General features: G+C 33.0%; 2 protein-coding genes across 2 annotated transcripts; one reads left to right on the top strand and one right to left on the bottom strand.

The window, feature by feature from the left end:
- Positions 1-43: 43 nt before the first annotated feature.
- On the top strand, positions 44-7,787 carry LOC126841405 (uncharacterized). Its single transcript, XM_050577868.1, has 7 exons — positions 44-163; positions 274-570; positions 5,194-5,445; positions 5,756-6,085; positions 6,192-6,518; positions 6,772-7,107; positions 7,425-7,787. The coding sequence occupies exons 1-7, from the start codon at positions 109-111 to the stop codon at positions 7,676-7,678; spliced, it is 1,851 nt and encodes a 616-aa protein (XP_050433825.1). The 5' UTR covers positions 44-108; the 3' UTR covers positions 7,679-7,787.
- Positions 7,788-16,330: 8,543 nt separating this feature from the next.
- LOC126841375 (GTP-binding protein 2) lies at positions 16,331-21,036 on the bottom strand. The gene is made up of 8 exons (XM_050577819.1): positions 20,047-21,036; positions 19,741-19,953; positions 18,800-19,009; positions 17,976-18,317; positions 17,729-17,911; positions 17,545-17,656; positions 17,270-17,457; positions 16,331-17,186 (listed from the first exon to the last, which is right to left on the bottom strand). The coding sequence occupies exons 1-8, from the start codon at positions 20,224-20,226 to the stop codon at positions 16,911-16,913; spliced, it is 1,704 nt and encodes a 567-aa protein (XP_050433776.1). The 5' UTR covers positions 20,227-21,036; the 3' UTR covers positions 16,331-16,910.
- Positions 21,037-24,662: the final 3,626 nt, after the last annotated feature.

Below are 24,662 nucleotides of genomic sequence, written 5' to 3' on the forward strand. Positions count from 1 at the left end.
CCACTCGGCCGGTGGGACGACGGCGGCAGCGGCGGCGGCGGGACACCAGTGTTGGGTGTCCACGTTTACAGCCGCTGGCCGTAGTGCGCGCTTACAGTTTCGCGACAAATGGACCGTACGGCCGCGCTCGCCGTATTTCTGTTGTCCACCTTTTCCGTCCAAGGTAATAAATAACATCAATGGTATTACGAATATTGTCGTTATTGTTAAATCGCGGTTGGCTTTTACGCTTATAATATTGTTGTTATTGATATGTTATTGTACTGTGATCAGTTTTATGCGGCCGATCCGTGTTGCTGACCGACGGCGACACGCTGTACCTGAAGTGGCAGACCCGACTGGGACCGTTGGCCCGTTGTTCGGCGGTGTTGCCCGACGGCACAGAGGCCACCCTGACGGCCTCGGCTGGAGCCCGGACCGGCCTCGTGTACGTGGGCGACGGTTACGCGTCGGGACAGTGCGGCCTGCGGGCCGACAACTTGGTCAAGCCCGGCACCGGCAACTGGACGCTCAAGGCGATCGCCGTGGACGGCCGACGGGAACAGTCCACCAACGAAGTCACGTGCATCGGTAATACTCCCACTTATATGATCTTTCTTGGTCTTAAGAGTGATGACTAATAAATAAGGGTATAATAGTTGACATTCCGCTCTCTCCCTTAAAAAAAAAATATTTCGTCGATCTCACATTATTTCCCCCCTAAAATGTTCCAACCCCTAAAAAGGTTCCAACCCCTGACATTCCTAAAGACATTTCTGTACGTTTTCATTTTATTTTGACACTTTTAGAGAAATTATTATTTCGATGATTATGCAGAAAGATTAAGATTCGTATCATTATATGTCCCCCTTAAAAGTTTTTTTGACTTTCATGATAAGTTTTTGGTTTAAACTTGCCAATAAATTACAAAAAAAAAAAAACAATTTTTAAACATAAATATTGACTTGCAAAAAATCTCTTCGAGAGTGCACGCTATTTAAGTTTTCTTCTTTTCAAAATACCAAGAAACTTTTTTCTATTCAATTTTTTAGTGCTATGTACTTAAAAGGCGAATGACTGTTTTTTTAGAAAAACATCGTTAGTGAATTACCAATAAAAAGTTCTAAGTACTATACTTATAATTACACGCAATTCAATTTTAGCTTTAAATTCGATTTTGGACATAATTCCCTTTATCAAAGTAGCCTTACAAAGTAGTTTATGTGGCCGGACTGGGACACTTATATACCTTTTCACCCTGATAAAAGATTTGTTTTGGTTATTTTACAACTGCAACCTATATTCTTGTGTTTTTTCTCGTTATTTAATTTCTCGTATGAGTAGAATTTGTTTTTGAGTAAGTCATGTGCTAACGATTTGGCACAGTTTATTTTTTTTTAAAAAAACTATATTTTATTCGTTTGGACCATAACAAATTAACGCTGCGGTCAGTTTTGACTAAATTATTTGAGAAATGACTTGTTGGCTGATACGGTCGGAATTGAAAAGCCTATTAAATCCAGCAACAGAACGATGCGCTGTCTGAAAATAATTAAAGCATAAAAAAAAAAAAAACGTTGTGCCTGGAAAAAAAATGAAACTCAATCAACGTGCTGTAAAGCTTGTACTTTGCTTTCATCCGTCACAAACTAATGACTAAACTACTGAGCAAAAGTAATCCATCGAGATCAAAGTTTTTCTTGACAATTTTATATTATAAATTAGTCTGCAAAACAACGTTGTTTAATCACCATTTTAATTTGTTCGAATCGAATGATTGTCCAACGATCCCCTTTTTTTTTTTTTAGTTTTAAGCACATATCCGGTGGTTAATTTTTCATTTTTATTCAGTCTCGACGCTGCTGTTGCGTTTCCAATTTCTGTGACGGCCTATGCGGCCGACTTGAATTCCAACCTGGCTTCGATGACACCGCTCGAAATGTTAATGCTAAGGAAAATGTCCATAAGCCCTCAGCTTAGCGTACATTTTAACAGACTATATAGATTATAATACATTATATAGTCTAGACATAGTAATTGTACGGGATAAATTCTGATCAATAGGATTTGGTCTGGTAACTATTACACGGTGTGCCAAAGGGATGGTTTTTTTTTTTCATCCCTTTGCTTTCTGTGAGAATTCACTCCCACTCGCTGGTAAAAAGCTTTCGGCGTTGGATGTCGAAATTCGTGTACGCCAAACAGTGTGATTTTATTATTTTTTTTTTTTTTTATTCTTACGGTCCGACAAAGCGTCGAAGCACAGTCGTATACTTGTTTATAAGTTTGTTTTTCTCAAAAATATTAACGATCGTCAACGGTCATTTCGGTATTTTTAATAATATGTAAGTTCATTAATAACAGCAATACCCGCGGTTAGGTTGGGTTGCATCCCAAGCTTAGCAAAAATGTTCTATTCCTCGCATTATTATACTCAACAATGGAAATAAGAATAATATTATTGTTGGATAAAGTTGTGCGGCTGTTGTCGTTGGCTGTGTGAGACGAGGTCATGACAATCGGGCCATGGCCGCAAGGCAAAGAGGGAATGGGAGGGACACACGATGACAACAATAATATGTTTTTGTATACAAATATAACTCGGCACTATGTTTTGACTTCTTATGTAAACAGATTTCCAAAAGTTTTAAAAACAAATAGTACCTACTTACATAAAAAATGTTACAGTCATCCATTTCAGAGGAGAAGGAGGAGGATTTCGTTTTTGGTGAACCCAAAAGGTAATTAGAGGAGATTGCAATTTAAAAATACACAGTCTTCTCTGCCTCAAGATATAGACTTTCTCAGACTTTCTGTTATCGCTATTGATCGTCGTCTAAAGTAGAATTTGGCACTCATTTTGAGAAAAAATCCTCATCATTTTTTATAATTCTTTATTTAATTGCAAATAATTATTGTTTGTTTAACGATCTTATTTAATAATTTTACATTCGTTATTAATTATAAAACTTATTATTATGCATTTTTAAATACATAAAAGGTAATACATTTTTATCTATAAATACTATAGGCTCTTAAAGTTTATTTATAATTTGCCCATTTTAGTGTATTAAAAGATGACAAATTGGACGTTTTGGGCGTTCGCCAATAATTTTTGTAGAAAATAGAATCGGTCCGTTTTAATTGCACGGACCACAGTCAAATGAAGGGTTGAATGAATACTACATTAAGATAATTAGGACAACCGCAATATCGTTAAAAATAAGGAAATATTATAAGAAAATGTGGGAATGAATCTCGCAGGGGGTTTCTCGACCAGTAAAAATGTTTAGTAAATTATTGTTAATCTAAAAAGTCAATTAAGTACGTACGTTACCATTTAAGATTCAATATTTACTCGAGAGAGGCTTAAAAACACGAACGTTTGTGAAATATTAGCTAAGATATCGAGCGAACGACTTTAGAAAATCACCCTGTATATATTATATCACATGTGACACGGCAAAAGGGTCTAAGCGACACTTTGGGTTTAAGCAACCAGGCTTATGCTATTGGTTAGAAAACGGTTAAATATTGTATTTTTCGTAATTTAATAGATAACTGAAAATGTTGTAAACAATTTTTTAACGTTTTCATCTATGTAATATAAATAAAAAAAAAAAAAAATAGTAAAATCACAAAAAAACGTTTAGTGGCTATCCTGAAACCTATGAAATATGTCGCTTAGACCCCTTTGCCGTGTCACCATCGATATATTATACAGGCTGGTCGCGGAACATTATTTATGATCTTGGCCTCGGCGGTCTGACTCGCTCTTCCTATTTTTGAACGTCTCGAACGATGATGGTGCGTGCGCACAGATTTAAATATATATATATATATTTGTTTGTTTGGCTCATAAAAAACCTTTATGATAATGTAATACATTGGCCTGGGATCAAACGATAACGAGGTATGATACACCCCAACTCGCACTGCGGTGCACTTTTACACTGGTTGTGTAATGTATACCTACACGCACGCTTGTATCCTTTGAATAGTCTCAAAAAAAAAAAAGATTTTACGAGTCGCGGTACTTATACCGTGTATTAAATTGTATAAACGATTTTTTTATTGTCTAAATCTTCTAGTGATTCGCGACGGTCGACAACGTGAGAGCCGTTTGGGTTGCCCGTGAAAAAAACCGTGCAAAATGATAATAATATTAACTATCGCACACACGATTTGCAAACGACATAGTATTCGTACAAATACTTTAATAGTAATTGTTTTTGCTTATTTCGAGCTGTATATTTTACCATATTAATTATTATTAAATATTATATTTTTAGAAATTCCGGACCCTGCAAAATTCGAAAATGCTATTAAATCAGAGCCCGCTGAAGACGCCGTTAAGTACTTCTCGTTGAAAATGTAAAAAGCTTATTAGTTAAAATGGACCAACGGTTATTATTAATAGTTTTTGAGAAGAAACAGTAAAATAATTAAATAGCAAAAAAAAAGGATATTTTTATACATAATACTAATAGTAATATAATAGTTTATGTATAATAGTTGACATTAACCTTTTTGTTTTTATAGTAGCCAACACTGTCGTCCATCTAAATAATGGTCTCATGTAAAGTATGAATTTATCAGTTGAAAATCATCCGTATTCATGGACAAAATTCCTTGTTAGTTTCAGTGTATATTACACCCGGGACATCTATAAATCAGTTTTATGTTTTATGGCCTTCTATAAGACATATTAATGATCTTATGGTTTTCCCAAAAGGAAAGCAAAGGAAAAATTCGATACTTAAATGATAAAACACATTTTTATTAACTTATTGAAAATGTATAGTGTCCATTTTTTTTTGTGAAATTGTTCTCTTGACGTTCAATAGTTGTTGTATATTATAGAAACTGGTATTATACTCGTACATAATATTTTTAGGAGTATACGCATGTTTGAGTAGATAGTTTGTAAGAGCTGTGAGTTAAGAATTTTATCAGCTTAACCTTCAGCATGTGGCTATGATCGCTTGCTGATGGTGCTGAAACTTTCAATAACTATTTTGTAGACATATATTGTACAAACAATGATGCATGAGAAAATGTCTTTGGGGTACATATATCTCCATATCTTCCCCTATGTTAATCATGCCGCTATGTATGTGTGTACATAATATAGATTTGTAAGTACACACATTATGCGATAGGCGTACCTATATTATTTTCGTATTTATTGTAAAAAATGTTTTGTTTTTTTAGCCAAAAAATGGCCGAAAGAGATCGTTTTGAAGGTGCCGGTCGGTACGGCGCAGAACGTAACGTGTGGCCCTCCATCGGCTTTGCATTGCCGCATGTCCAGTCCTTCGGGCGACGTATCCCGTCACTTTGGCCAATGCACGGAACGAGTCAAGTCCGTCGGATCTCACCATGTGAACACGTGGACGTGCTGGTCGGTAACGGCCGAGTCGGCCGCCGAAGTTCAGTATTCGGTGCAGTTACAAGCGTACCGAGGTGAACGCAACATTAGTAATAATAATCGACTCCTTCACTGCATGAATTTTTTTATTTTCATGAAAAAGTTAGCAATGATTAATATTGTAATACAAATATATATATATGCCGTTTTTATGTGTTTACTGCATTCTATCGATAAAAATCGTTTTGGAAATCTATAGTTCAGTAATTATTTTTCCGACATATAACAAAATTACTATTAACCATGATCAACAAATGATTGCAATATATCTGCACTTACATGCAGATTGCAGTGAAGAGTTAATATAATTGATCGATTGTATTGTTCAACGTGTCATGTTCGCAGAGGGAGCTGTCGTGGACGTCGGTTGGAACGACACGCCTGCCGAAGTGCGGGTGTTCTGCAACGTGCGAGGTGCCGGCGGTGGTGCGTCCGCCGGCAACCGGTCGCTGTTCTGCAAGTTGTCCCTGCCGGAAGACGCGGAAACGCTGTCGCTGGCCTACGGCCGAGGTACGGCCAGATACGCTTACTACGGCACCGACCACGGAGACTGCGGCGTTTCGTTCCCGAAGCCGGTTTTGCCGGTGGAAGTGGGACGTTGGAAATGCATGAACTCGATGACCGATAGGGTTTACGGAGGATTTGTAACTGTGAAGACCACCGACCGAGCGACGGGTGAGAAACCGGAACATTGAAATAATAATATCCCGCCGTTTAAAAACGATCATGGGTAACGACTGATTATTATTAAACCTTACCTATGTGCCGTTAATATTTCTAGATAAAAATAACGCAGCGCTCGCCGTCGCCATCAAAAAGCCATTAACTGTGCCCAGGGGCAACGCGTTTACCGTCGAGTGCGCTGTCCCGGCCGAGCTCGACTACTGTTGGTTGCGGCATCCTAACGGCACGGCCGTCCCAGTGACCGCGCCGCCCAACGACCACGACCGCGGTCGTTATCGTTACGTTGGCGAAGGCCTTTCGTTCGGCCAGTGTTACGTCACCGTCTGGGAGGCGTCTGTGTACGATACCGGCTCCTGGCTGTGCGCCCTAGGATTGCGGAACGACAGACTAGAAGTATATGGGTCGGTCAACGTCACCGTAACCGGTAAACAAATTAATTCATTAGGGAGTTTTTGTATAACGTACAACTATGTATGGTATCTCTTAGCTAATAAAACGCTAACGTCCATTTTCCAATATACGCCTACGTGTTAAAGAATAATAGCGTTCTCCGCTAACGCCGATACCATACATCACTAAACGTTGTGCGAAAATTCCCTAATAACTCCTTATACCAAGCGCAGTCCGTGCACGTAGCTATTCACAAACCACGCTAATGCCGGACAAAACTGTTCCAGAGTCGGTAATCACGGCCTACCAGACGGAACTATACGCAACGGAAGGCGCCGACGTGACGCTAGGATGTTACTCGGTTGAGCGGCAGCCTATCGCGTATTGCCGCTTCTTGACGCCGCAGCTCGTTGGTTTCGCGGTGGACGAGCGATCCACCACCGCGGCCGGCAGACCGTGGCGATACGCATACTCAGGCCAGGGCTTGATGGCGGGCCACTGTGGACTGACCATTGACGGCGTGGACGAGTCCGATTACGGAAACTGGACGTGCGCCGTCAAGATCCTTGACTCGTCCGGATCCGAAGAAGTCAGCATAGCGTTGACACTCAGAAAACCCGAAGGTGACTTTCCACACTAAAACCGCCCACTAAATAGCACCAAGGTTCCAAGAGGACACTTACAGAAGTGTAAATTGTGAAAGTACATGCTGGCACTGTGTAGGAAGTCTGGAAGGAATCCACAAGAGTAGTGTTGTTTCTTCGATACTAACAACAGTCTCAGCGGAATCATAGTTTTGCGTATGGAGTGAGCGAGGACATCTCCTGTTTGGGATATGTAGTGGCAAGTGTATCCTCGGTGGAATACTGGTGCTATCGGGACATTATATATATGACTTGTACTAAGTATAATGCATTTTTTGTGACCGGATGCCCAACAGGGTTCACCATGGTGCAGATTATCGGTATTGTATTTTGCGGTACGCTGATATCAGTGATGTCGTTATTTTTTGCTAACCACTTGATCACCAGCCCGTCGGCCAAGACGAGGAAAAAAATCGAAAAACTCGAACTGCTCGAGGCGGCAGAGAAGGGTAACCGCAGAATAAGCAGCAGACGGTTGCCGCCGGGTCGCGTTATTCGAACACCAAACGGTCCAATTAAGAAACACGGATCCGTTCCTCGACGGATATGACGGCCGTTTTTTATTATATTATGTATTACACGATACCCGATACAAATTTTTCACGTTTTCGCTCAAAAGTTTATACAACATTGTACAAAATACCATTACGGTTTTGTTATATGCGTTAATATTTATTATTACCCCGGTAACAATAAATCTGACCAGCTCGCCTCACGGCTGTAAACAGCTGTGTGTTATTATTCAATGATAAAATACAACATTTATTGATCAATAATTTACCAGGCCGCAATAGTCCAGTGTGTCTTTTTTAGTATAAAAAGGCATTTTTTTTAATTTTCAATAGTACGCACATACATTACCTAAAGCACAACCCCTATATACTTCCAAGACTCCGAAAAATCACCTATTAGTAGACTAAATTGAGTATGTTTTTGTATAAAACGTTATTTTAAATAATAAAATCAGACGAAGAAAAAGATTAATAACAATTTGATTGCTAATTTCTAATTTTTATTTTTATACAATACTATTTAAACAACTTATTATATTAACTGAACCTAACTTAATCTATTATAAATACTATTATCCTAATTTATTATATACTTAGAATTATTATAACAACGAAAAATAACTTTAAGATGTACATAATATTAAAAGTTAAAAGAAAAACAAAATATGACAACAGTTAAAAAAAATACTAAAAAAAAAAAATGTAGAAAATTGTAAATTTTATTTTGTTTTCGTGTGTAATTTTATTGATATAAATTTTCATAATAAAAATACAAAGGTTATAATAAATCAGAAGTTGACAACTTTTTCAAAACAAACTTATAATTTTAATCTCAAGTCAATAACCCCTAGTATATTTTTTTCGGCTGCTAAAGAAGTATTCCATTTTTAGATATTTGTACAACGTCAAACAAAATGAAGGGATATAAACAACACGGATTTTTGTTACTTATGTATTCGAAAAAATTATCTGTACGTACATACAAAAACTAAAAAATACAATTCGATAAATTCGTATAATGTTTTGTCATTTTATCGACTTACCTACCGATACATAATATTGGGGACAAAAAAAAAAGCTTATTGAGGCGCAGTTATTTATTTTTATTTTTTATGGAAAACAAGTTTTTTGGCCATATCTTGTTTAATTATTTACGTTATTGAACGTTTTAGTTCAATCGCGAGTAATACCATATTTTTACAAATATTTTAGCGAATACACATTTTATATAAAAACCAATAACAAAGCACAAAAACATGTTTTTTAACCTACGTGTGTATACTTAAATATATATAAAAAACACGGCAATATCAAAAATTGATTTATTTCGGCCATTGTATTTAATAATCATTCCTAGTCCTTTATAATACTGATTGAGTTGTATACTTGTAATCTAACTGTTACGGAGTGACCTACATATTTTACACCGCTAGAGTGAAAAACTTAACATTACTCATAATATATTATTCATTTTGATGTGATACTTAAATAAATAAGTTGCTATAAAAACGGTATAGTTTGGCTGTATTAATTTTGTGGTTTTAAATACGTTTTATTAAACATTTATAACCATATTTATAACAATAGTACACAAAATGTAAAACACATACTGCATACACAATAATAATATATTAACAATAAACAATGTACACTCCCTTCACCTACCAAATGAGATATACAATTTTGTGCAGCACATATCTCCGTATATATAAGGTAAGCAATTGCACTGTTGCTCTAGTATTTAACATTTTTGGAGTTTGACTTTAACTTGAAATCAAAAAGTTCAATTTTCATTTTGCATTTCAAAATTCGTACATTTTAAGATACTAGTTGAGTGTAATTTCTTAAAAAAAATGAAATTTAAAACTATTTTGATTGCAATATCCGTATTTTTCATTATAATGTCGGCGTATACAGGTACATAAAAAACAATTAGTATACAAATGTAAAAAAAAAAATGTACTCTATTTTTGTAATTAAAAAAAAGTTTTTTTTATAATAATTGCAAGATTTTAATATGAATAATATATTTTTAATATGACAACAAACTTTTTTGTCATGGCTGACATTTTTGGGAGAGGTCTGTAACTCGGGCCTTGGCCTTTTTTCACCGTCAGGTTTTTGTTGGGGATATCATTCCTTTTTGCAGGCTTCGGTATCGTGGGCGAGGTTTTTTTTTTACGAGGCTTTCAATGTATATTGTACGTCGTAGATTTTCTCTTGTTTTTACAACTACGTAGACATATATACATTCATATGTATGTACATATGTGTATTCATATCATTTGTAGATTTGTAGTGAAGTTAGAATCTATACAAGTAGCCACTATTAATCATTTATTAATAAACCACGATAGTAATTATTAAATTAGTCATAATTAATATAGTGTAATTCAATTAATAAATTAGTGAAGCTAGAATTAAGCTATATTCATACAAGTAGCCAATATCATCGTTTGTACATCAACAGCGCCCTGAACCGGCTGTAGCGCGGCGAAGGTCATCAATGCCCACCTAACGCATAAATTTTGAGAAAATTGCAATTTTCAGATTTTTTCCCTTTGCTTACACTATAAGACCCACCTTTGTTCGCGTTTCTACCTATACGGGAAGTGTCTTATAATTTTGATGACGAGTGAGTCAGTAACAAAAAAGCAAATTTTGAAATTCTCCCATTTTAAAACGGCTAAATATTAAGGCCGCAATTTTAGACAGTGTCCTAAACTATTTAAGCTTAGTTTAGGTTTCAAATTTTAAAAGCCCATCTTAAGGAGTAGCAGAGATATGAGAGTTAGAAATACCGGGTGAATTGGTTCGTGTAAAGATACACTGGCATTGCTAGAACTTGGCCGGAGCACTGCCGTGCGCTCAGATACTAAGATATTACTAAGTACATTTTTAAGATATTTTTTAACAATATGAATTTCAAAAGTGTAATTCTGATTATAACAACCATGTTAGTTATTATCATATCTATTACTAAAGATAGGTACGTATAAATTATAAGACATCTAGACATCTATTTTATATATAACTTATACGTGAAACATGTATATGGCTGTAATAAAACTAAACGCTTTTGGATTAAAATTTAAAATATATAATTTAGGATAAAAAAAAATTTAAGTAATTTTTTTTTTTCAATATTTTAGGTCACCCGGGAGTTGGTAAGTTAATGGATAATATCAGTATATCATGTGCTTTACAAAATATATACTAGAAGTTGTCAATTGTTTTCAATAAAGCTTAAAATGTGTATAAAATTCTACAAATGCCTTAAACTGTGGAAAATAAGAATACGTTTGCCAAGTTCATAAACATATTTTATAATTTTGTATATCCAGCTACAATATTATTTTGAGAATAATACATGTGGCTATAGTAATAAAAGGTTTTTTATTAAAATTAAAAAATATAATTTATACATAAGGATAAAAAGAAACATTAAAGTAATTTTTTTTGTCAATATTTCAGATACAAGCGGATGTAGTAAGTTAATTGATAATATCGGTTTATAGGCTTTGCAAATTTACTAGCAGTTTTAAAATTATTTACAATAAAGCTTAAAGTATAAATAAAATGCTACAAATGCCTTAAATTGTGGAAAATAAGAATACGTTTGCCATGTTCATGAACATATTGTATAATTTTGCATATCCAGTTATAATATTATTTTAAGGTTATTACATGTGGCTATAAGAAAATTAAATGGTTTTGGATCAAAATAATTTAGACGTGATGCACTAGGATAAAATAAAATACTAAAATAATTTTTTTTTGATTTTTCAGTACAACTAGCTTCAGTAATTTCCAGAACACGACAAAATCCAAGACAACCACCACCACTACCCCCACCCGCACAACTACCACCACCCCCACCCCACCACCAGCACCACCAGCACCACAACCATAATAGTATAATTCAATATGTAATTTTATCATTCGTTTTTCAAATGACTAAATTAATGCTGAAAATGTTTAACTATTATAATTAAAAAATTTTATAACCGATTATTTTACATAAAACAGTTTGATATTTTAAAATCACAATTATTTAGCTAAGAACTAACCCCCCCCCCCCCTAACGACAGTTAAATTTACAAACAAAACTGCGGTATCCAAGATCCGTGTCACATTCTCAAAATTCATATGCTTACTAATATGTGTATATTGTAAAATGTTTATCTTTGTTTATCATAATCGCGTTTCAACCTTCAGATTTTTCTTATAACAATGTATTTCAAATAACATATATTTTGTTGCCTATCATATAAATTATATTATATTATGTCTATTACATATACCTATCTACCAATAAAAAGAATATTCACCGAATAAGTAAATTTGTATTTTATCGTCTAATCTATTCCAACAATTTATTTTTACTTCTGCTTCCTCCTATTTTTTAAAATTCTTTATTATAAAATGCGGTAAATAGAGTCAATTGTTTAACATTATGAGTTATAACAAATATAAATATACAATACAATAATTAATTTTGATTATTTACTATTTATATTCTTTATGCTCATGATTTAACCTTAATGCTTTGGCCTTTGCCTGGTACGGTTAGGTTAACCACATGTGTAATAGTCAATACGGCAAATTTGTTTTTTGTTTTAACAAAAAAAAACATGATTACAGTAATAAAATGAATACCAAATATAATGCATCTTAACATTTATTTTAATATTCCCACCATTGCTGAACTTTTCTGTTATTTAAAAAAAAACAAAGTTTTATGTTTCAACTTGCTAAAAAAAAAAACAGTTTACTGTCATAAAAAGAGGAACATAGAAGTTCACCCCATTTACAATAGACTTTACTTGTGTTAAAGTGTTTTTAAGTAGGTATAAAGTACTACTAGATATATAGTCAATTGTCAAGAACAAATAAAGAAACAAAAAAACACGGTTATACGCATCGTATTATGTACAAAAGCGTATTATCTACAAGAAAAAAATATATTTTAAAATGTTTTGTTACAATTCACTTAATTTAATAGAAATACCCTATCGTGTTGAATTTGGCTGTGGAATTCTTTATCATATTTAGGTATTTTAATTTACATTGGTAAACAATGCTACTGTAAAATTCTAAGTTGGTAGTTAATGTGTACACAGATACAAAATGAATAACTAAAATTAAGTACATCATTGAGAAACCAATACCTACTAATTAATAATTAATATTATTTATTAACATATTAATTATATGTTTTTATGATCCGCACCATAATATTTACAAAAATTACCACTGATAACTTTTTCAAGTTTGTTTATTAACTAAACATAATTTTCGTGAATTGATATTTTATGTTGGAAAAATATTACTTCTGTAAAACCGTAATATCAAAATTTCTAAGCATAACATAAATAATACGACAAAACCTAATACGTTTTAAAAAACCACTTATTTTACAGAAAACAAGTTATATATATATGGGGCATTCTGAGTCAAATCATCGGCCTGACCTCAAATTTTTTTAACATTATTTTTTTAAACTTCTTTTGGTTTAATATAAGACTTATTTTTTTGAAATTTTTATCACTAATTTTTGCCCCAAAAATAGAGGTTTTTTTAGTTAATTTTCAAAAAAAATAGGTTTCGACCATAGGATTCCTGATATTTTTATCATAAAATCAGAAACTTAAATCAAATCTATTCGTCTAATAACGGGAGTGGGCCGAGATTATTTTTTTTTTAATAATGAAAAATTTTCCGGGTGGGCACCCATCCTGGATCAAGCAGTAAGGGACACAGCTTAACCTCAGATGCCGCGTGGCACACTACGTCCACACTACGCCCCTGTATTATTTTTAATTTTATTCGTAAGGAACATTTTCGCCCCTTTTACTCCCAAAATATGCAAAAAATCATAATTTATCAAGACATGTTATATTTTTTTTAAATAAAACTGAAATTAATTTTTTTTCAGATCTTGAAAGAAAAAAATGTCTTTATTAAAAAAAATAGAAATAAATCTCGGCCCACTCCTGTTATTAGACGAAAAGATTTAGTTTGAGTCTCTGATTTTATGATAAAAATTTAAAACTGGTCGAAATTTATTTTTTTTAAAAAATAACTTAAAAAACCTCTATTTTTGGGGCAAAAAATAGTGATAAAAATTTCAACAAAATTCAAGGAGGTCAGGCCGATGACCGCGTGGTTTGACTCAGAATGCCCCATATATATATATATATATATATATATATACATTATTATATGAAATATGTTGTTAAAAATAATTTTAACTAATACTTACTATCTTACATACAAATTAATTAGAATATATCAATAATCACCATACTACCTTTCCTATTTATTAATTGATTATTGATACAAAACTTAAGTTTACTAGTTTTGATGTGGATTTTATTTTTTTGTCTAGACCCACGATATCTTTTAACTCGCTGAACCGATTTCTTCAGTTTACATATGTCTAGGTACAGTTCATCCCTTTACCATCAAAATCGAGGAGTAACGTCCAAAAAATGTACATATTTTTCAACTTAAAATTACGACGTTTTATTACTTATTTGTAAATAATAAAATTAGTACCATATTTCAATGGAATATTCATTATTTTGTAAAATATTATAGACAGACGTTCAACCCTAATCGTATCCACCCTAATACTTAAAAATACTATTTTAAGCTCATTATTGGAAATTAATATTATGTCTACAAATACGCGTCAAAGTGTGTTTATTTGAAAGTGGTTTTTACCTATACCTACATAAATAACGACCCTAATATTTTAATCTGTTTTTTCATGTATGCATCTAACATTTTAATTTTAGTTAGAATTGCTGTGTTGTACAAAAGCCGACGATACGATTTGTATCGTTTTATAATGTAGACAAAAGGCAAATAACTGTTGGCATCACACATTTTTCAAGTTTTTAAGTTAAGGCGCCTCTACACCTGCGTAGTTTTGGTCGAAAACAGCTGATTCTACATTAAACGTACTGTTCCTAAGAATACTCTGATTTAAGTTTCGAAAAATTTCAAGGCACTGATCGTGGCACAACTTTAAAATAGTTTTTAGAAAATTGATAATTTCAGTGTTTTGACGCAGAAAAGATTACACTTACTACTATAAAGTATAAGAATTTAAAAATTATTTTCGAAATCGCGCCACGATCGATGCCTTGAAAATGTTATGAAGACTTCATTAAGACTTTTGTACATCGCCACATTGTAGATAAATAATTGAATTAAATTTGTTTTTATAAACGAATTTTGTCTATAGATTTTTTAATCTTTATAAACAACTACCTACATGAAAAAATTAGATCAGCGGTTACCCGGCCAAAAAAATCTTCGTTAAAAAAAATTAAAATTAAATAAACTAAAAACGCACAAAAACTAAATAAGGTCACTTTAATAGGTGTCTATAAAAACATTGACTTAAATTGATAATTTTTTTTCGAAGTTATAACGTACTTCACAAAATCGGCCAAAAACCCATTTTTTCGGCAAATTAAAAAATAATTTTAGTCCTGATTTTTTCCTCTATTCGATACATTATAGATAAACATGAGTCCTACCTTCTGACTAATTTCCAACTATAAGGTCTTAAAATGACGCCTGTAAAACAAAAAAAAGTTCAGCTTAGTATATAATTTTTTTGAGCGTATTCAGAAACTTATGGTCTGAAAATTAGACTAAAAGGTAGTTCACTGTAGCCATATAACACATAATCAACTTAATAATCTCTAGTCAAATTCGTTTATCTGAAATATATTTTAATCATACACCAGTTGATCACCATTTATGGTGCAGACGATACATATTTATTATAGGACATATTGTTTGAGTTCATAATCTCCAATATCAAGTAACGTAGCCAGAAATTTGTGGGCCTCAGATCCGGTATATAGTTTATAATTTTTATTTTGACGCAGTGATTCCCTTCCCCTCGTCCGTCAATTTATCTATTATTTATTATCTTAAAACAATAATTTTACGTAATAATTTAAAAATAGCCAATATAAATAACAAAATATTTAAAACAATCAAATAAACATTTTTCTTAAAAAAATTATTAATGCCTAAAACATAATTTAAATAATTCGTTTAAAATCGTATAAAAATCGAAATTAAAGGTTTGGCTGGAATAAATTCCAACATATTACGCAATATACGACATAATTTTTTGCACACGTTAGTATCAATGTAGGATTTGTACTTAAACAAATATTTGAGTTCAAGGTCTCTATTTTAAATTGTTAAATAAAATTACAAAGTAAACCTGGGCATTATTTAAGTAATTTCATATTATAAAAATAATATATTTTTTGTTAAATGAATTTAAATAACGAATAAAAAATTGTTTAAATATATTTTTATGTAAACTTTTAAGTAATGTTTTTAGAAGAAAAAAAAATGACTAAAATAATAAAATCAAATAAGTTTATCAGGTTATTTGATAGTCAAATAAAAATGTGTCTAAATAAAATATTATTTAAAACACAAACTAGATACTAGTTAGTATCTAGATAATCATAGTTCGTGATTTAAAACTATAAAAAACAAACAATTAAAAATAATTACCACTTAAAATGTATTTGATGCAGTGAATAAATGTTTATTTCAAAATATAAATTATTTGATGCTCTACACATATATTTGTTTTAAATGATACATTACTTTTTTATATAATTATTTATTTAAATAAAAAATGCCCAGGTTGGTAAGTACATTATGTTGGTAAGTATTACCAAAGTAAGTTAAAAAAAACACCTTCATGTCTTGCATATTATGTTTTAATTTTTAGAAACAGTGACGTAACAAACTGTTTGAAGTAAAATTGAACTGAACTGAAATTTGGTACTGGAGTTTGGTCTGGTTTTAGAACTGTACTTAATGTTGCAAATTTTCGAATCAAACTTAACTACCTAACAAATAGTTTGATTAGAAATAAAACTACAAAAATGACAAATGCAAATCATTTGACACGTGATTTCTTCTCCATTTTTTAAAAGTATACAACGAGTATCGTTTTGGTTCACTAAAGTATAAGACTGTATTATTTATGTTAATGTTCAATTTTCCTTTAATTTTATACATTGTACTTAGCACTTTTACAATAACTAACAAGTCATATTATACAGTTGAAATCAAATTTAGCCGTGTTCGACAAATAATGCGCCCCCGTAAAACCTGGCCACAACTTTAACAGCCAAAATAAAGTAACAACCATACTTTTTTAAACGTTACACTATAAAATTTATATCGTTCAATTTTAAAAATAAAATTTCTAGTTTATGCCGCTTCCACTTGTACGGCAAACACTTGGGTGACTCTGCCAATGCCTTTGGTTTGTCCTTCTCGGAACAACAGCCTCATCCCTTCAGTAACGTATTCCGGATGGCGAGCGAATTTGAATATTACCGACGCAGTGTCGTTGGTGTGCATTCCCCGTTTGTCGCACTCCATGATCGCTACGATGGCGGCGGTTTGCCTTATATTTCCTATGTGAACTGTCGTCTGGAAACCGTTGTGAATGGACGTGGCGTGGTACAGTACAACGATTCTGGCCTACACAAAAAACATTAAATTAACAAAACAAATAATTATTAGTTTGAAAAAATTGCAACAAACAGTTGTGTAATAAATATTACTTGGAAAAACATGCACGCTTGATGATTTACGCCCGATCCTAATAGCACCATTCCATTGCGCAAGCCAGGCACGGACTGTTCCAGACTTAGCGATGCACTCTGAGTAGCCTTGACTACTCTACAAGGCGCTTTATTTCTGTGGATCGATTGTACAGTGACGGGTGCAAATTTTCCATTGTTGAACGGACCTTTGCAATTAAATCGGATGAAAATGGTTAAATTTAAAACAAAATTACAAAACAAGCGTGTCATAAATAAAAATTTGTTCTAAATACCTACGACTAGTTCTGTACCAATATTAATAACTCCCTGTGTGAGAACGCCCCCGACAATAGTGCCGATGTCGGGCACTTTGAAAATTTCGTCAATTTGAAACTGACAACACTCCTACACCGACAATTAAAATATTAGTAAAAATATGTCATTTTATTCTCAGAACCGTGTTATAAAAATTGTGACCTGTTCCAAACGTTCTTTTTCTTTGATGCTAATACTCGGCGGTAGAACGTACAAAAACCTAGTTAACAAATCCAGACCTTTGCCGGTCACGCTGGACACTGTGAATATTGGTACGACGTTTTGCGTTTGCTGAGCTGCGTTAGCCGTGATGACGTCATCATCTGTTTGGACTACCAAAGGAACCTATTGACGAACAAGATTTATTATTATATCATAATTTAATAAAAATTTTAAAAAAAACGCTTACTTTACGGCTACCGACAGACTTCAATATAGACTCTAGCCAACTTAACGTGTTATCTGCCGGCGTAATGTCTGTTTTGGTGACGACAATGCAGAACGGCAGCCTTAGCGCCAGGGCTAAATCCATATGTTCTTTGGTCATGTCCAAAGGAGTAGCGCTAGAAGAAGACACGGCGGGACTACTGACGACTAGCATGACTTGGTGTGGACAATAGCCGCTGAGGCCGGCAACTGTGGTTTTCAAATATTTCTTGTGCCCTGCCAGATCAAGAAACGTGACAAGCTTTGACGAGCGATCACGTATTTCTTCGGCGGTACGCGCTTTCTGATAGTTAATAACTTCACCCTGGAAATAAATATTGAACATGTCAGTAAATAACGCTATTGTTATCAACACAATAAAAAGGTAACTTAAATATGAACTCATATTATAGACACTTACAAAAACCTATTTTGGAAATGTTTTTAAAAATCAATACTTTCAAAAAATTTGAATTTTCCCTATTTTAGATTTTTTTTAGCATTGTTTTTAAACAACTTTATTTGTACAACATTTCTGATTATAGAAAATTGACAGCTCTAAAAAAAATAGGGTCAATTGTGTTTCCGAAGGCCTATTCTTAATTCCGATAAAGCTAATACCATTTTAATATTATATTTCTCTACTTTTACTTATTTTAAATAATCTATTTCGAACCATGGAATCATATTATTACATTATTAGCTATTACCATTACTAAAATTGTAGTATCACAATTTATCATTCACTGAATAAGAGTAGCAATTTTTACTTTCATACTGTATAAAATTATAACAACAGTAACATACTTCGATGTCAAATCCTAATATTTCATGTGATATTGAAGACGTTCGACCAGATCGAAGTTCGTGTAAATGTCTAAGAACATTTAACCGTGCGCTACCTCGTCCATTATCAAACTCTCCATGAGCCAAAACGCCAAGCAGCGTTGATTTTCCAGCGTCCGCTCCGCCCAACACGGCAACCATTACTTCTATACATTCCTGATCATCTGGTACCTTAAAAAAAAAAAAAAATCAATATTAATATTTTAAAAACTCTAACATGTTTTATAATTATTATTTAATGATTTCAGTAAAACAAATGATATACATTTTTTTTTAAAAATGGTGTGAAACTAGTAAGTGAAAATTATTAATTAACCGCTGTAAGCTTAAATTACAAAATTAATCAATTACTATCATATCATCATGAAGTGAAAATTGTTTAGATGATGTAATATGATTATGTGTTTATCGTTTATACACGACTCTTTTACTCGATATCAGCTGTTATTGCTACCTACTCGTATAACAATTTCAGTTTGACATTAGTCGACTAAGCAAATAATTTCCTTTGTTTATTTCTGATGACTTGACTTTAAACTTGACCTTCATGTAGTGTATACACATAAATATAAAAAAATTTACAAAAGTAATTTTTTTTTTTGGTAAAAAATATATAGAAATAAATTCTTAATAATAAAATGGTAATAATGTAATTTGTACCTAAAATACACTTAATTTTGACAACTTAGCTATTTATTTGTTAAATTTAATCTGACATTTACATTGTACTTTATTTAGTTAAAAAAAAGTATGAAATCTATCTAGTTTTTAAACATTATGTAACAAAGTAAAAATTAAAAAAACCGTAATATACTGAACATTTTTAAGAAGTTCTGAATTAATATTTTTTTTATGTTAGTTATCAAAACTTTATTATAAAAGTTACACGTTTGAAAACAAACCTTTCTGACTAAAACTTCGGCTACCATTTTGTCTTTGCCGACTTCTCTTTCGCGTAACACGGACGTAGTGGCTCCGAGTCTGTTAGCCATCTGGTCGAGTGTTAACAGACTAGACTGCATGTCGTCGACCGACAGGCCAGTTAACATGCCCGTGTCTTCGACTCCGATTTCATAGATGGCCTCACCGTGACCTTCTCTGAGCCTCCATTTCATCTAGAGTACAATACATAAGTTATAACAACTCGGGAGAAGACAAAATCGTTATTGATTAATACACGACTCGATCGAAAATCCTAGTACTATTACCTGTGTAACTAGATGTTCGAAACGCAATTTCGACGGATTCGTCAGCTTGAGCTTGTACTCTACGTTGCCCATCTGCGGCTCCGGCGGCAGTTGCGTGGCGAACGCATCGTCCTCCGGCCATATGTCGCAGCTGGCCAGCGCGCTCGAGCCCGGATCGAACAGGTCCAGAAACGAATCCATTGTTGCGTACCGCGTCCGGGTTGTCTTCCAGGCCTGCTCTAATATGGGTACACTTTTCGACTTTAGCCGCACGACGGTGTACCTACCATAGTTCGCTGCTGCTGTTGTAGTTGTTGTTTTCGGTTATTTGGTTTTATTACAATTATTATTATGACAATATCATTGGCAGCAGCTGCTGCTTTGACACAGTGCCATCGTCGCAGAGCAAGCGCGCCGAGCCAACGCTGACGGCGGCTGACGTTTTTTTGCACAATTCGTGAAACTGCTAACCGAGTGCGATTACACGCAACGGCAATGGGCTTTTGTTTGTGTGTTTTTTAACAACAAAACACAATAACCGCCGAGAGGTCATATTATATTATGTTACAGCGTCGGCGGTATCTGGTTATCACTAATCAGACTGCAAAACGGTATCACGGTCACGGAAATCGATAAGTCGCCGGGGACGGGACGCCAGCCAAAGCGCAGCTGAAGTTTTTTTTTTAAAAAATTGTTTGTCGTCAAGGTCAAACGATTTGGCGTTTTCACATAATATAATACCGCAAGCCGTCGCCAATAAAAAAACGTTTAATGATAATTACTAAAACTAACAAAAAACCGTAGGTACGATATACCAGCTACGTTCGATTGCCGCCGTTTAAATTCTAAGTAGTATAATATTATAGTGGTATCACATGTTATTGTGCTATGGCCCAGCACGACTGTTGCTGCCGCCGCTGTACTTGTATAATATATAATATATATCATAGTGAAAGGGGATTTTTTTTTTTGAGTTTTGTAAGATTATGAAATCTTTTGTAACGCGGATGCCAATACACACGAACAATATTAAATACCTATGTGGATATATATATAGTCAAAAACTGGGTTACTTAACTCACGGTCAAACGGGTGGGGGGGGGGGGAAGCGTTATAATTATATTACTACATAATAATATTATAAGTGTTGCGCGTAGCTAAACTGTATAGTGAGTATTATAGTAGATATTTGTCAGTGAAATGTTTGTAATTTTTATCTCTATATGTAAATGTAAGCAGTAAACACACAGATAGGTACACCGTTTGTACATGGCTGTGGGCTAGCCCAAAAATATACTGTAATATTATTTCCAAGCGTTAATGATGGCGACATGTTTAAAGGTTTTTTTCTATAACAGATTAATATTATGCTACTGGCCGATATTATGATTGACAGTTGCCTACGTACTCAGTTTTTAAAAAAAAATCGAAATTAAAAAAGAACAAATTATAGGAATAATTACAGCTCGGTTGTGTATGTCAATTAACACACGTTGTGCAATAATTATTTACCTAATTCCGCTTTGTCTCCAAAAAAACGTACCTACATTACGAATCCACGGGGCTGTATTTAATTTTACTGGGTTTAAACATTAAATTATTTTACCTGTTTGTATTTGATGTTTTCCGGTATTGATGGTCACTTAAAAAAATATTTAATGTATTATGTTCTTGAAAAATTACTATAGAAACGGCGACATGTCGTCACCCTAACAGTCCTATAGCGTCTACGCCAGTGAACTTGTTTTGCTGTGGCCTGAGCGCACACACCTACCTATAAAAGAGTGTAATGGATAATAATGATATTATGTAAGTAAAATATAAAATTGCAACAATAGTTGCAATAACTAATGGATAGCTAAAATTAAAACTATTAACTATAATATAACTATTTTTTTTAGGGGGGGATGAGCTGGAGAGGGGCAGAGGAAGAATATTTAAAATAGCTTACCCTCCTTTAAAAAAACTACTCTTTTCGAGAGAACCCCCCCTCCCTCCCTAATTTTCCTCGCGCTTTCTTTATACAAAAAACCCTATTCTTGACTGGAATTTAACCTTGGGAATTCCAACCCGAGCGACTTTAAGCACCAAATGTAGTCAAAAGTCATTGTTTCCACTGACACTGATAACTCACGGTGCGGTTTAAGTACAATAAATATTAGACTTACGCACGGTTTTGCGTTATCTTTAACTAGCATTTATCGAAAATGATCTTATAAAAAAGTGGTAATGCGCCATGGCCGTTATAGGATATAAAATAATAAACCCCATAAAGCTAAGAGTGTGTTGCAAAGATAGAGGACGTACGACCTGTATACAACATATTTTATTATGCAGTTAACAATAGAACAAAAAACTTATACTAAAATTTAAGAAAAAAAGATCTTAGATTAAAATGTGAAGCACCACTCACTTTATTATCCCGTAAAAACCACAGTAGGTATTTATTGCTCTTGACTGTTTTACTTTATACAATTTTTTTTTTCATTTAAGACAGTCATATTATTACGAATAATTTGCCGAGCATTTTGACTGGTCGATAACCAGTTTTGGATAATTACTTATTAAGTTAGTAAAAGGTTAAATTCAAGACGGGAGGTGAAGTGTGGTAGAGTAATGCGCGCATGTAAAAATATTCTTAAATTAAATTAAAAAAAAAAAATTATTTAAAAAATTAAAACGGTTAAGAGCAATAACAAACGTAGTGTTTATAGCTCAAATGAGTATTAATTAAGATGAAGAAGAGAATAATGTGTTAAAAAAAATCTTAAAAATGTTCACTAAAACAAAAGTTATTTAATTTGTCATATGTATTTTTGTGAAACGCTCTATGTATAAAATGTACTTAATGACTATACACCCAAGTTTTGGTTGATTTTTGGCTTCAGAGCTGATAAGATTTTGTGAAGGTCGAGCATGGCCGTTTTATCTAATTTCTCCATCAAACAACATAATATTTTTAAGCAATTTTTACCTTGCGCCAAGCCCGATATGCGAATGTCCCCCGTCCATCTTCACTATCTATTGTTACACGTCATAGGTACACTAATGGTTTTTTTTTTGGTTTACATTTTCTACACGAAAGGTTAGCAGTCCTTTCAAAAAAGTAGAAAATGCAGACTATTGCATTTTATAAAAACACTAGGGAAAAAAATGTATACCCACTATGTCTGTATTTTCAAACGTTAATTATAATATAGTCTGCAACGACAATTGTTTTAAGTTAAAACAATAATATGGACCTTACAGGAAACAACAGCTATTAACCACGCTTAAATGTAGCCAACCCTGACAGCTAGTATGACCACAAATTGAAATATTTTAACAAATTATATATATTATAATGTCATATATCTATTATGTGATTAAGCACACGGGTCCAGTAGTAGTAATCGACGAACAATTCTAATTAGTAATCATAATGAATCATAATAAATTCCAGAATTTTAATGCTCAGCGTTTTTCCCGTCTCATCTAAGTATACCTCCTTAGAGAACATAGGTACGACAAAGATGGCTAATAATAAATAATAGTTCAAAATTAAATTGAACTTTATTACTTTGAAATCTGAATATGTACCCAACACGATTTAATCGATAGGTACATACCTACATTGTTCACTAGTGTCTACCATTAGGATACATATCTCATATTCACAGGTGATATAATTTATAAGTATCGTTTAGAATTTAAAAAGTAAATGCCCATCTGGTAATTTCCTAGGATGGTTAACCAAAATTGATATTATTTATTTGTATAAAAGGGGGGGGGGGCAAGTACCACTTTCCTTCCCCGTGATCACACATCATACATAGTAAATTAAAGTGTATACAACGAGGTGTACCTCTTAAATTGTTTACATTCCTCGAGTTTACAATTAATCAAATAATAATATTTAAATATAGTGTAATTTCTATTAGATTTTTCCTTGCATATTCATTTTTCAGTTCCCCTTTTATCTCATACTTTCCCATCGCTATCAAGCACAAATTAACGATACCTATTTTTTTTAGACGTTAACACAGTTTCTTATTTTTTACAGGTTTTTCTTTACGATGGCATTTAAAACGTTTGTGACTTTTCTCAGTTGAGCTGTTTTATACATTAATTTGTCGGCCACCTGCTTAGTTATTAACTGTTGTACGTATCTTGTTCATATACAAGACATTTCATTCTAAATAATATCATATAATGTGTACTAAATTTTAATTAAAAAAATGTTTTTAATTTATAAATATTTATACTATATTATTATGTTTTATTAATTAATATATACATATATTCATGGTTTGTTTTTGCAACTTTTTCAAGTTTATTGTATTAATGTTATAAAAAAAAAAATATGTACCTAGTTAGCGCATGACCTGTTTGCTATAACTACACGTACAGTATATATTACATAACATCATACAATACCAACTATTTATAATAAAAAGTTGTACGGAAAACACTTACGTTTAATTGAAAATGTACACAGAAGTACAACTTAACGACCTCAATTAAGTAACCAAAAATATTTCAACAACTATAAGTTTACCTAGTATCGGCTTACGCTTTATCATTACTGTCGTACAATTTTGCATTTTAAGTACACTGATACATGTGTTAACGTAACTATTTACAATTTAATGTTTTCT

This window comes from Adelges cooleyi, unplaced genomic scaffold (genome assembly GCF_023614345.1).
Source record: "Adelges cooleyi isolate 19-005CV unplaced genomic scaffold, UGA_ACOO_1.1 ACOO_flye_CR_arks_rails_tigmint_CR_PRNA_381, whole genome shotgun sequence".
Lineage (NCBI taxonomy): Eukaryota > Metazoa > Arthropoda > Insecta > Hemiptera > Adelgidae > Adelges > Adelges cooleyi.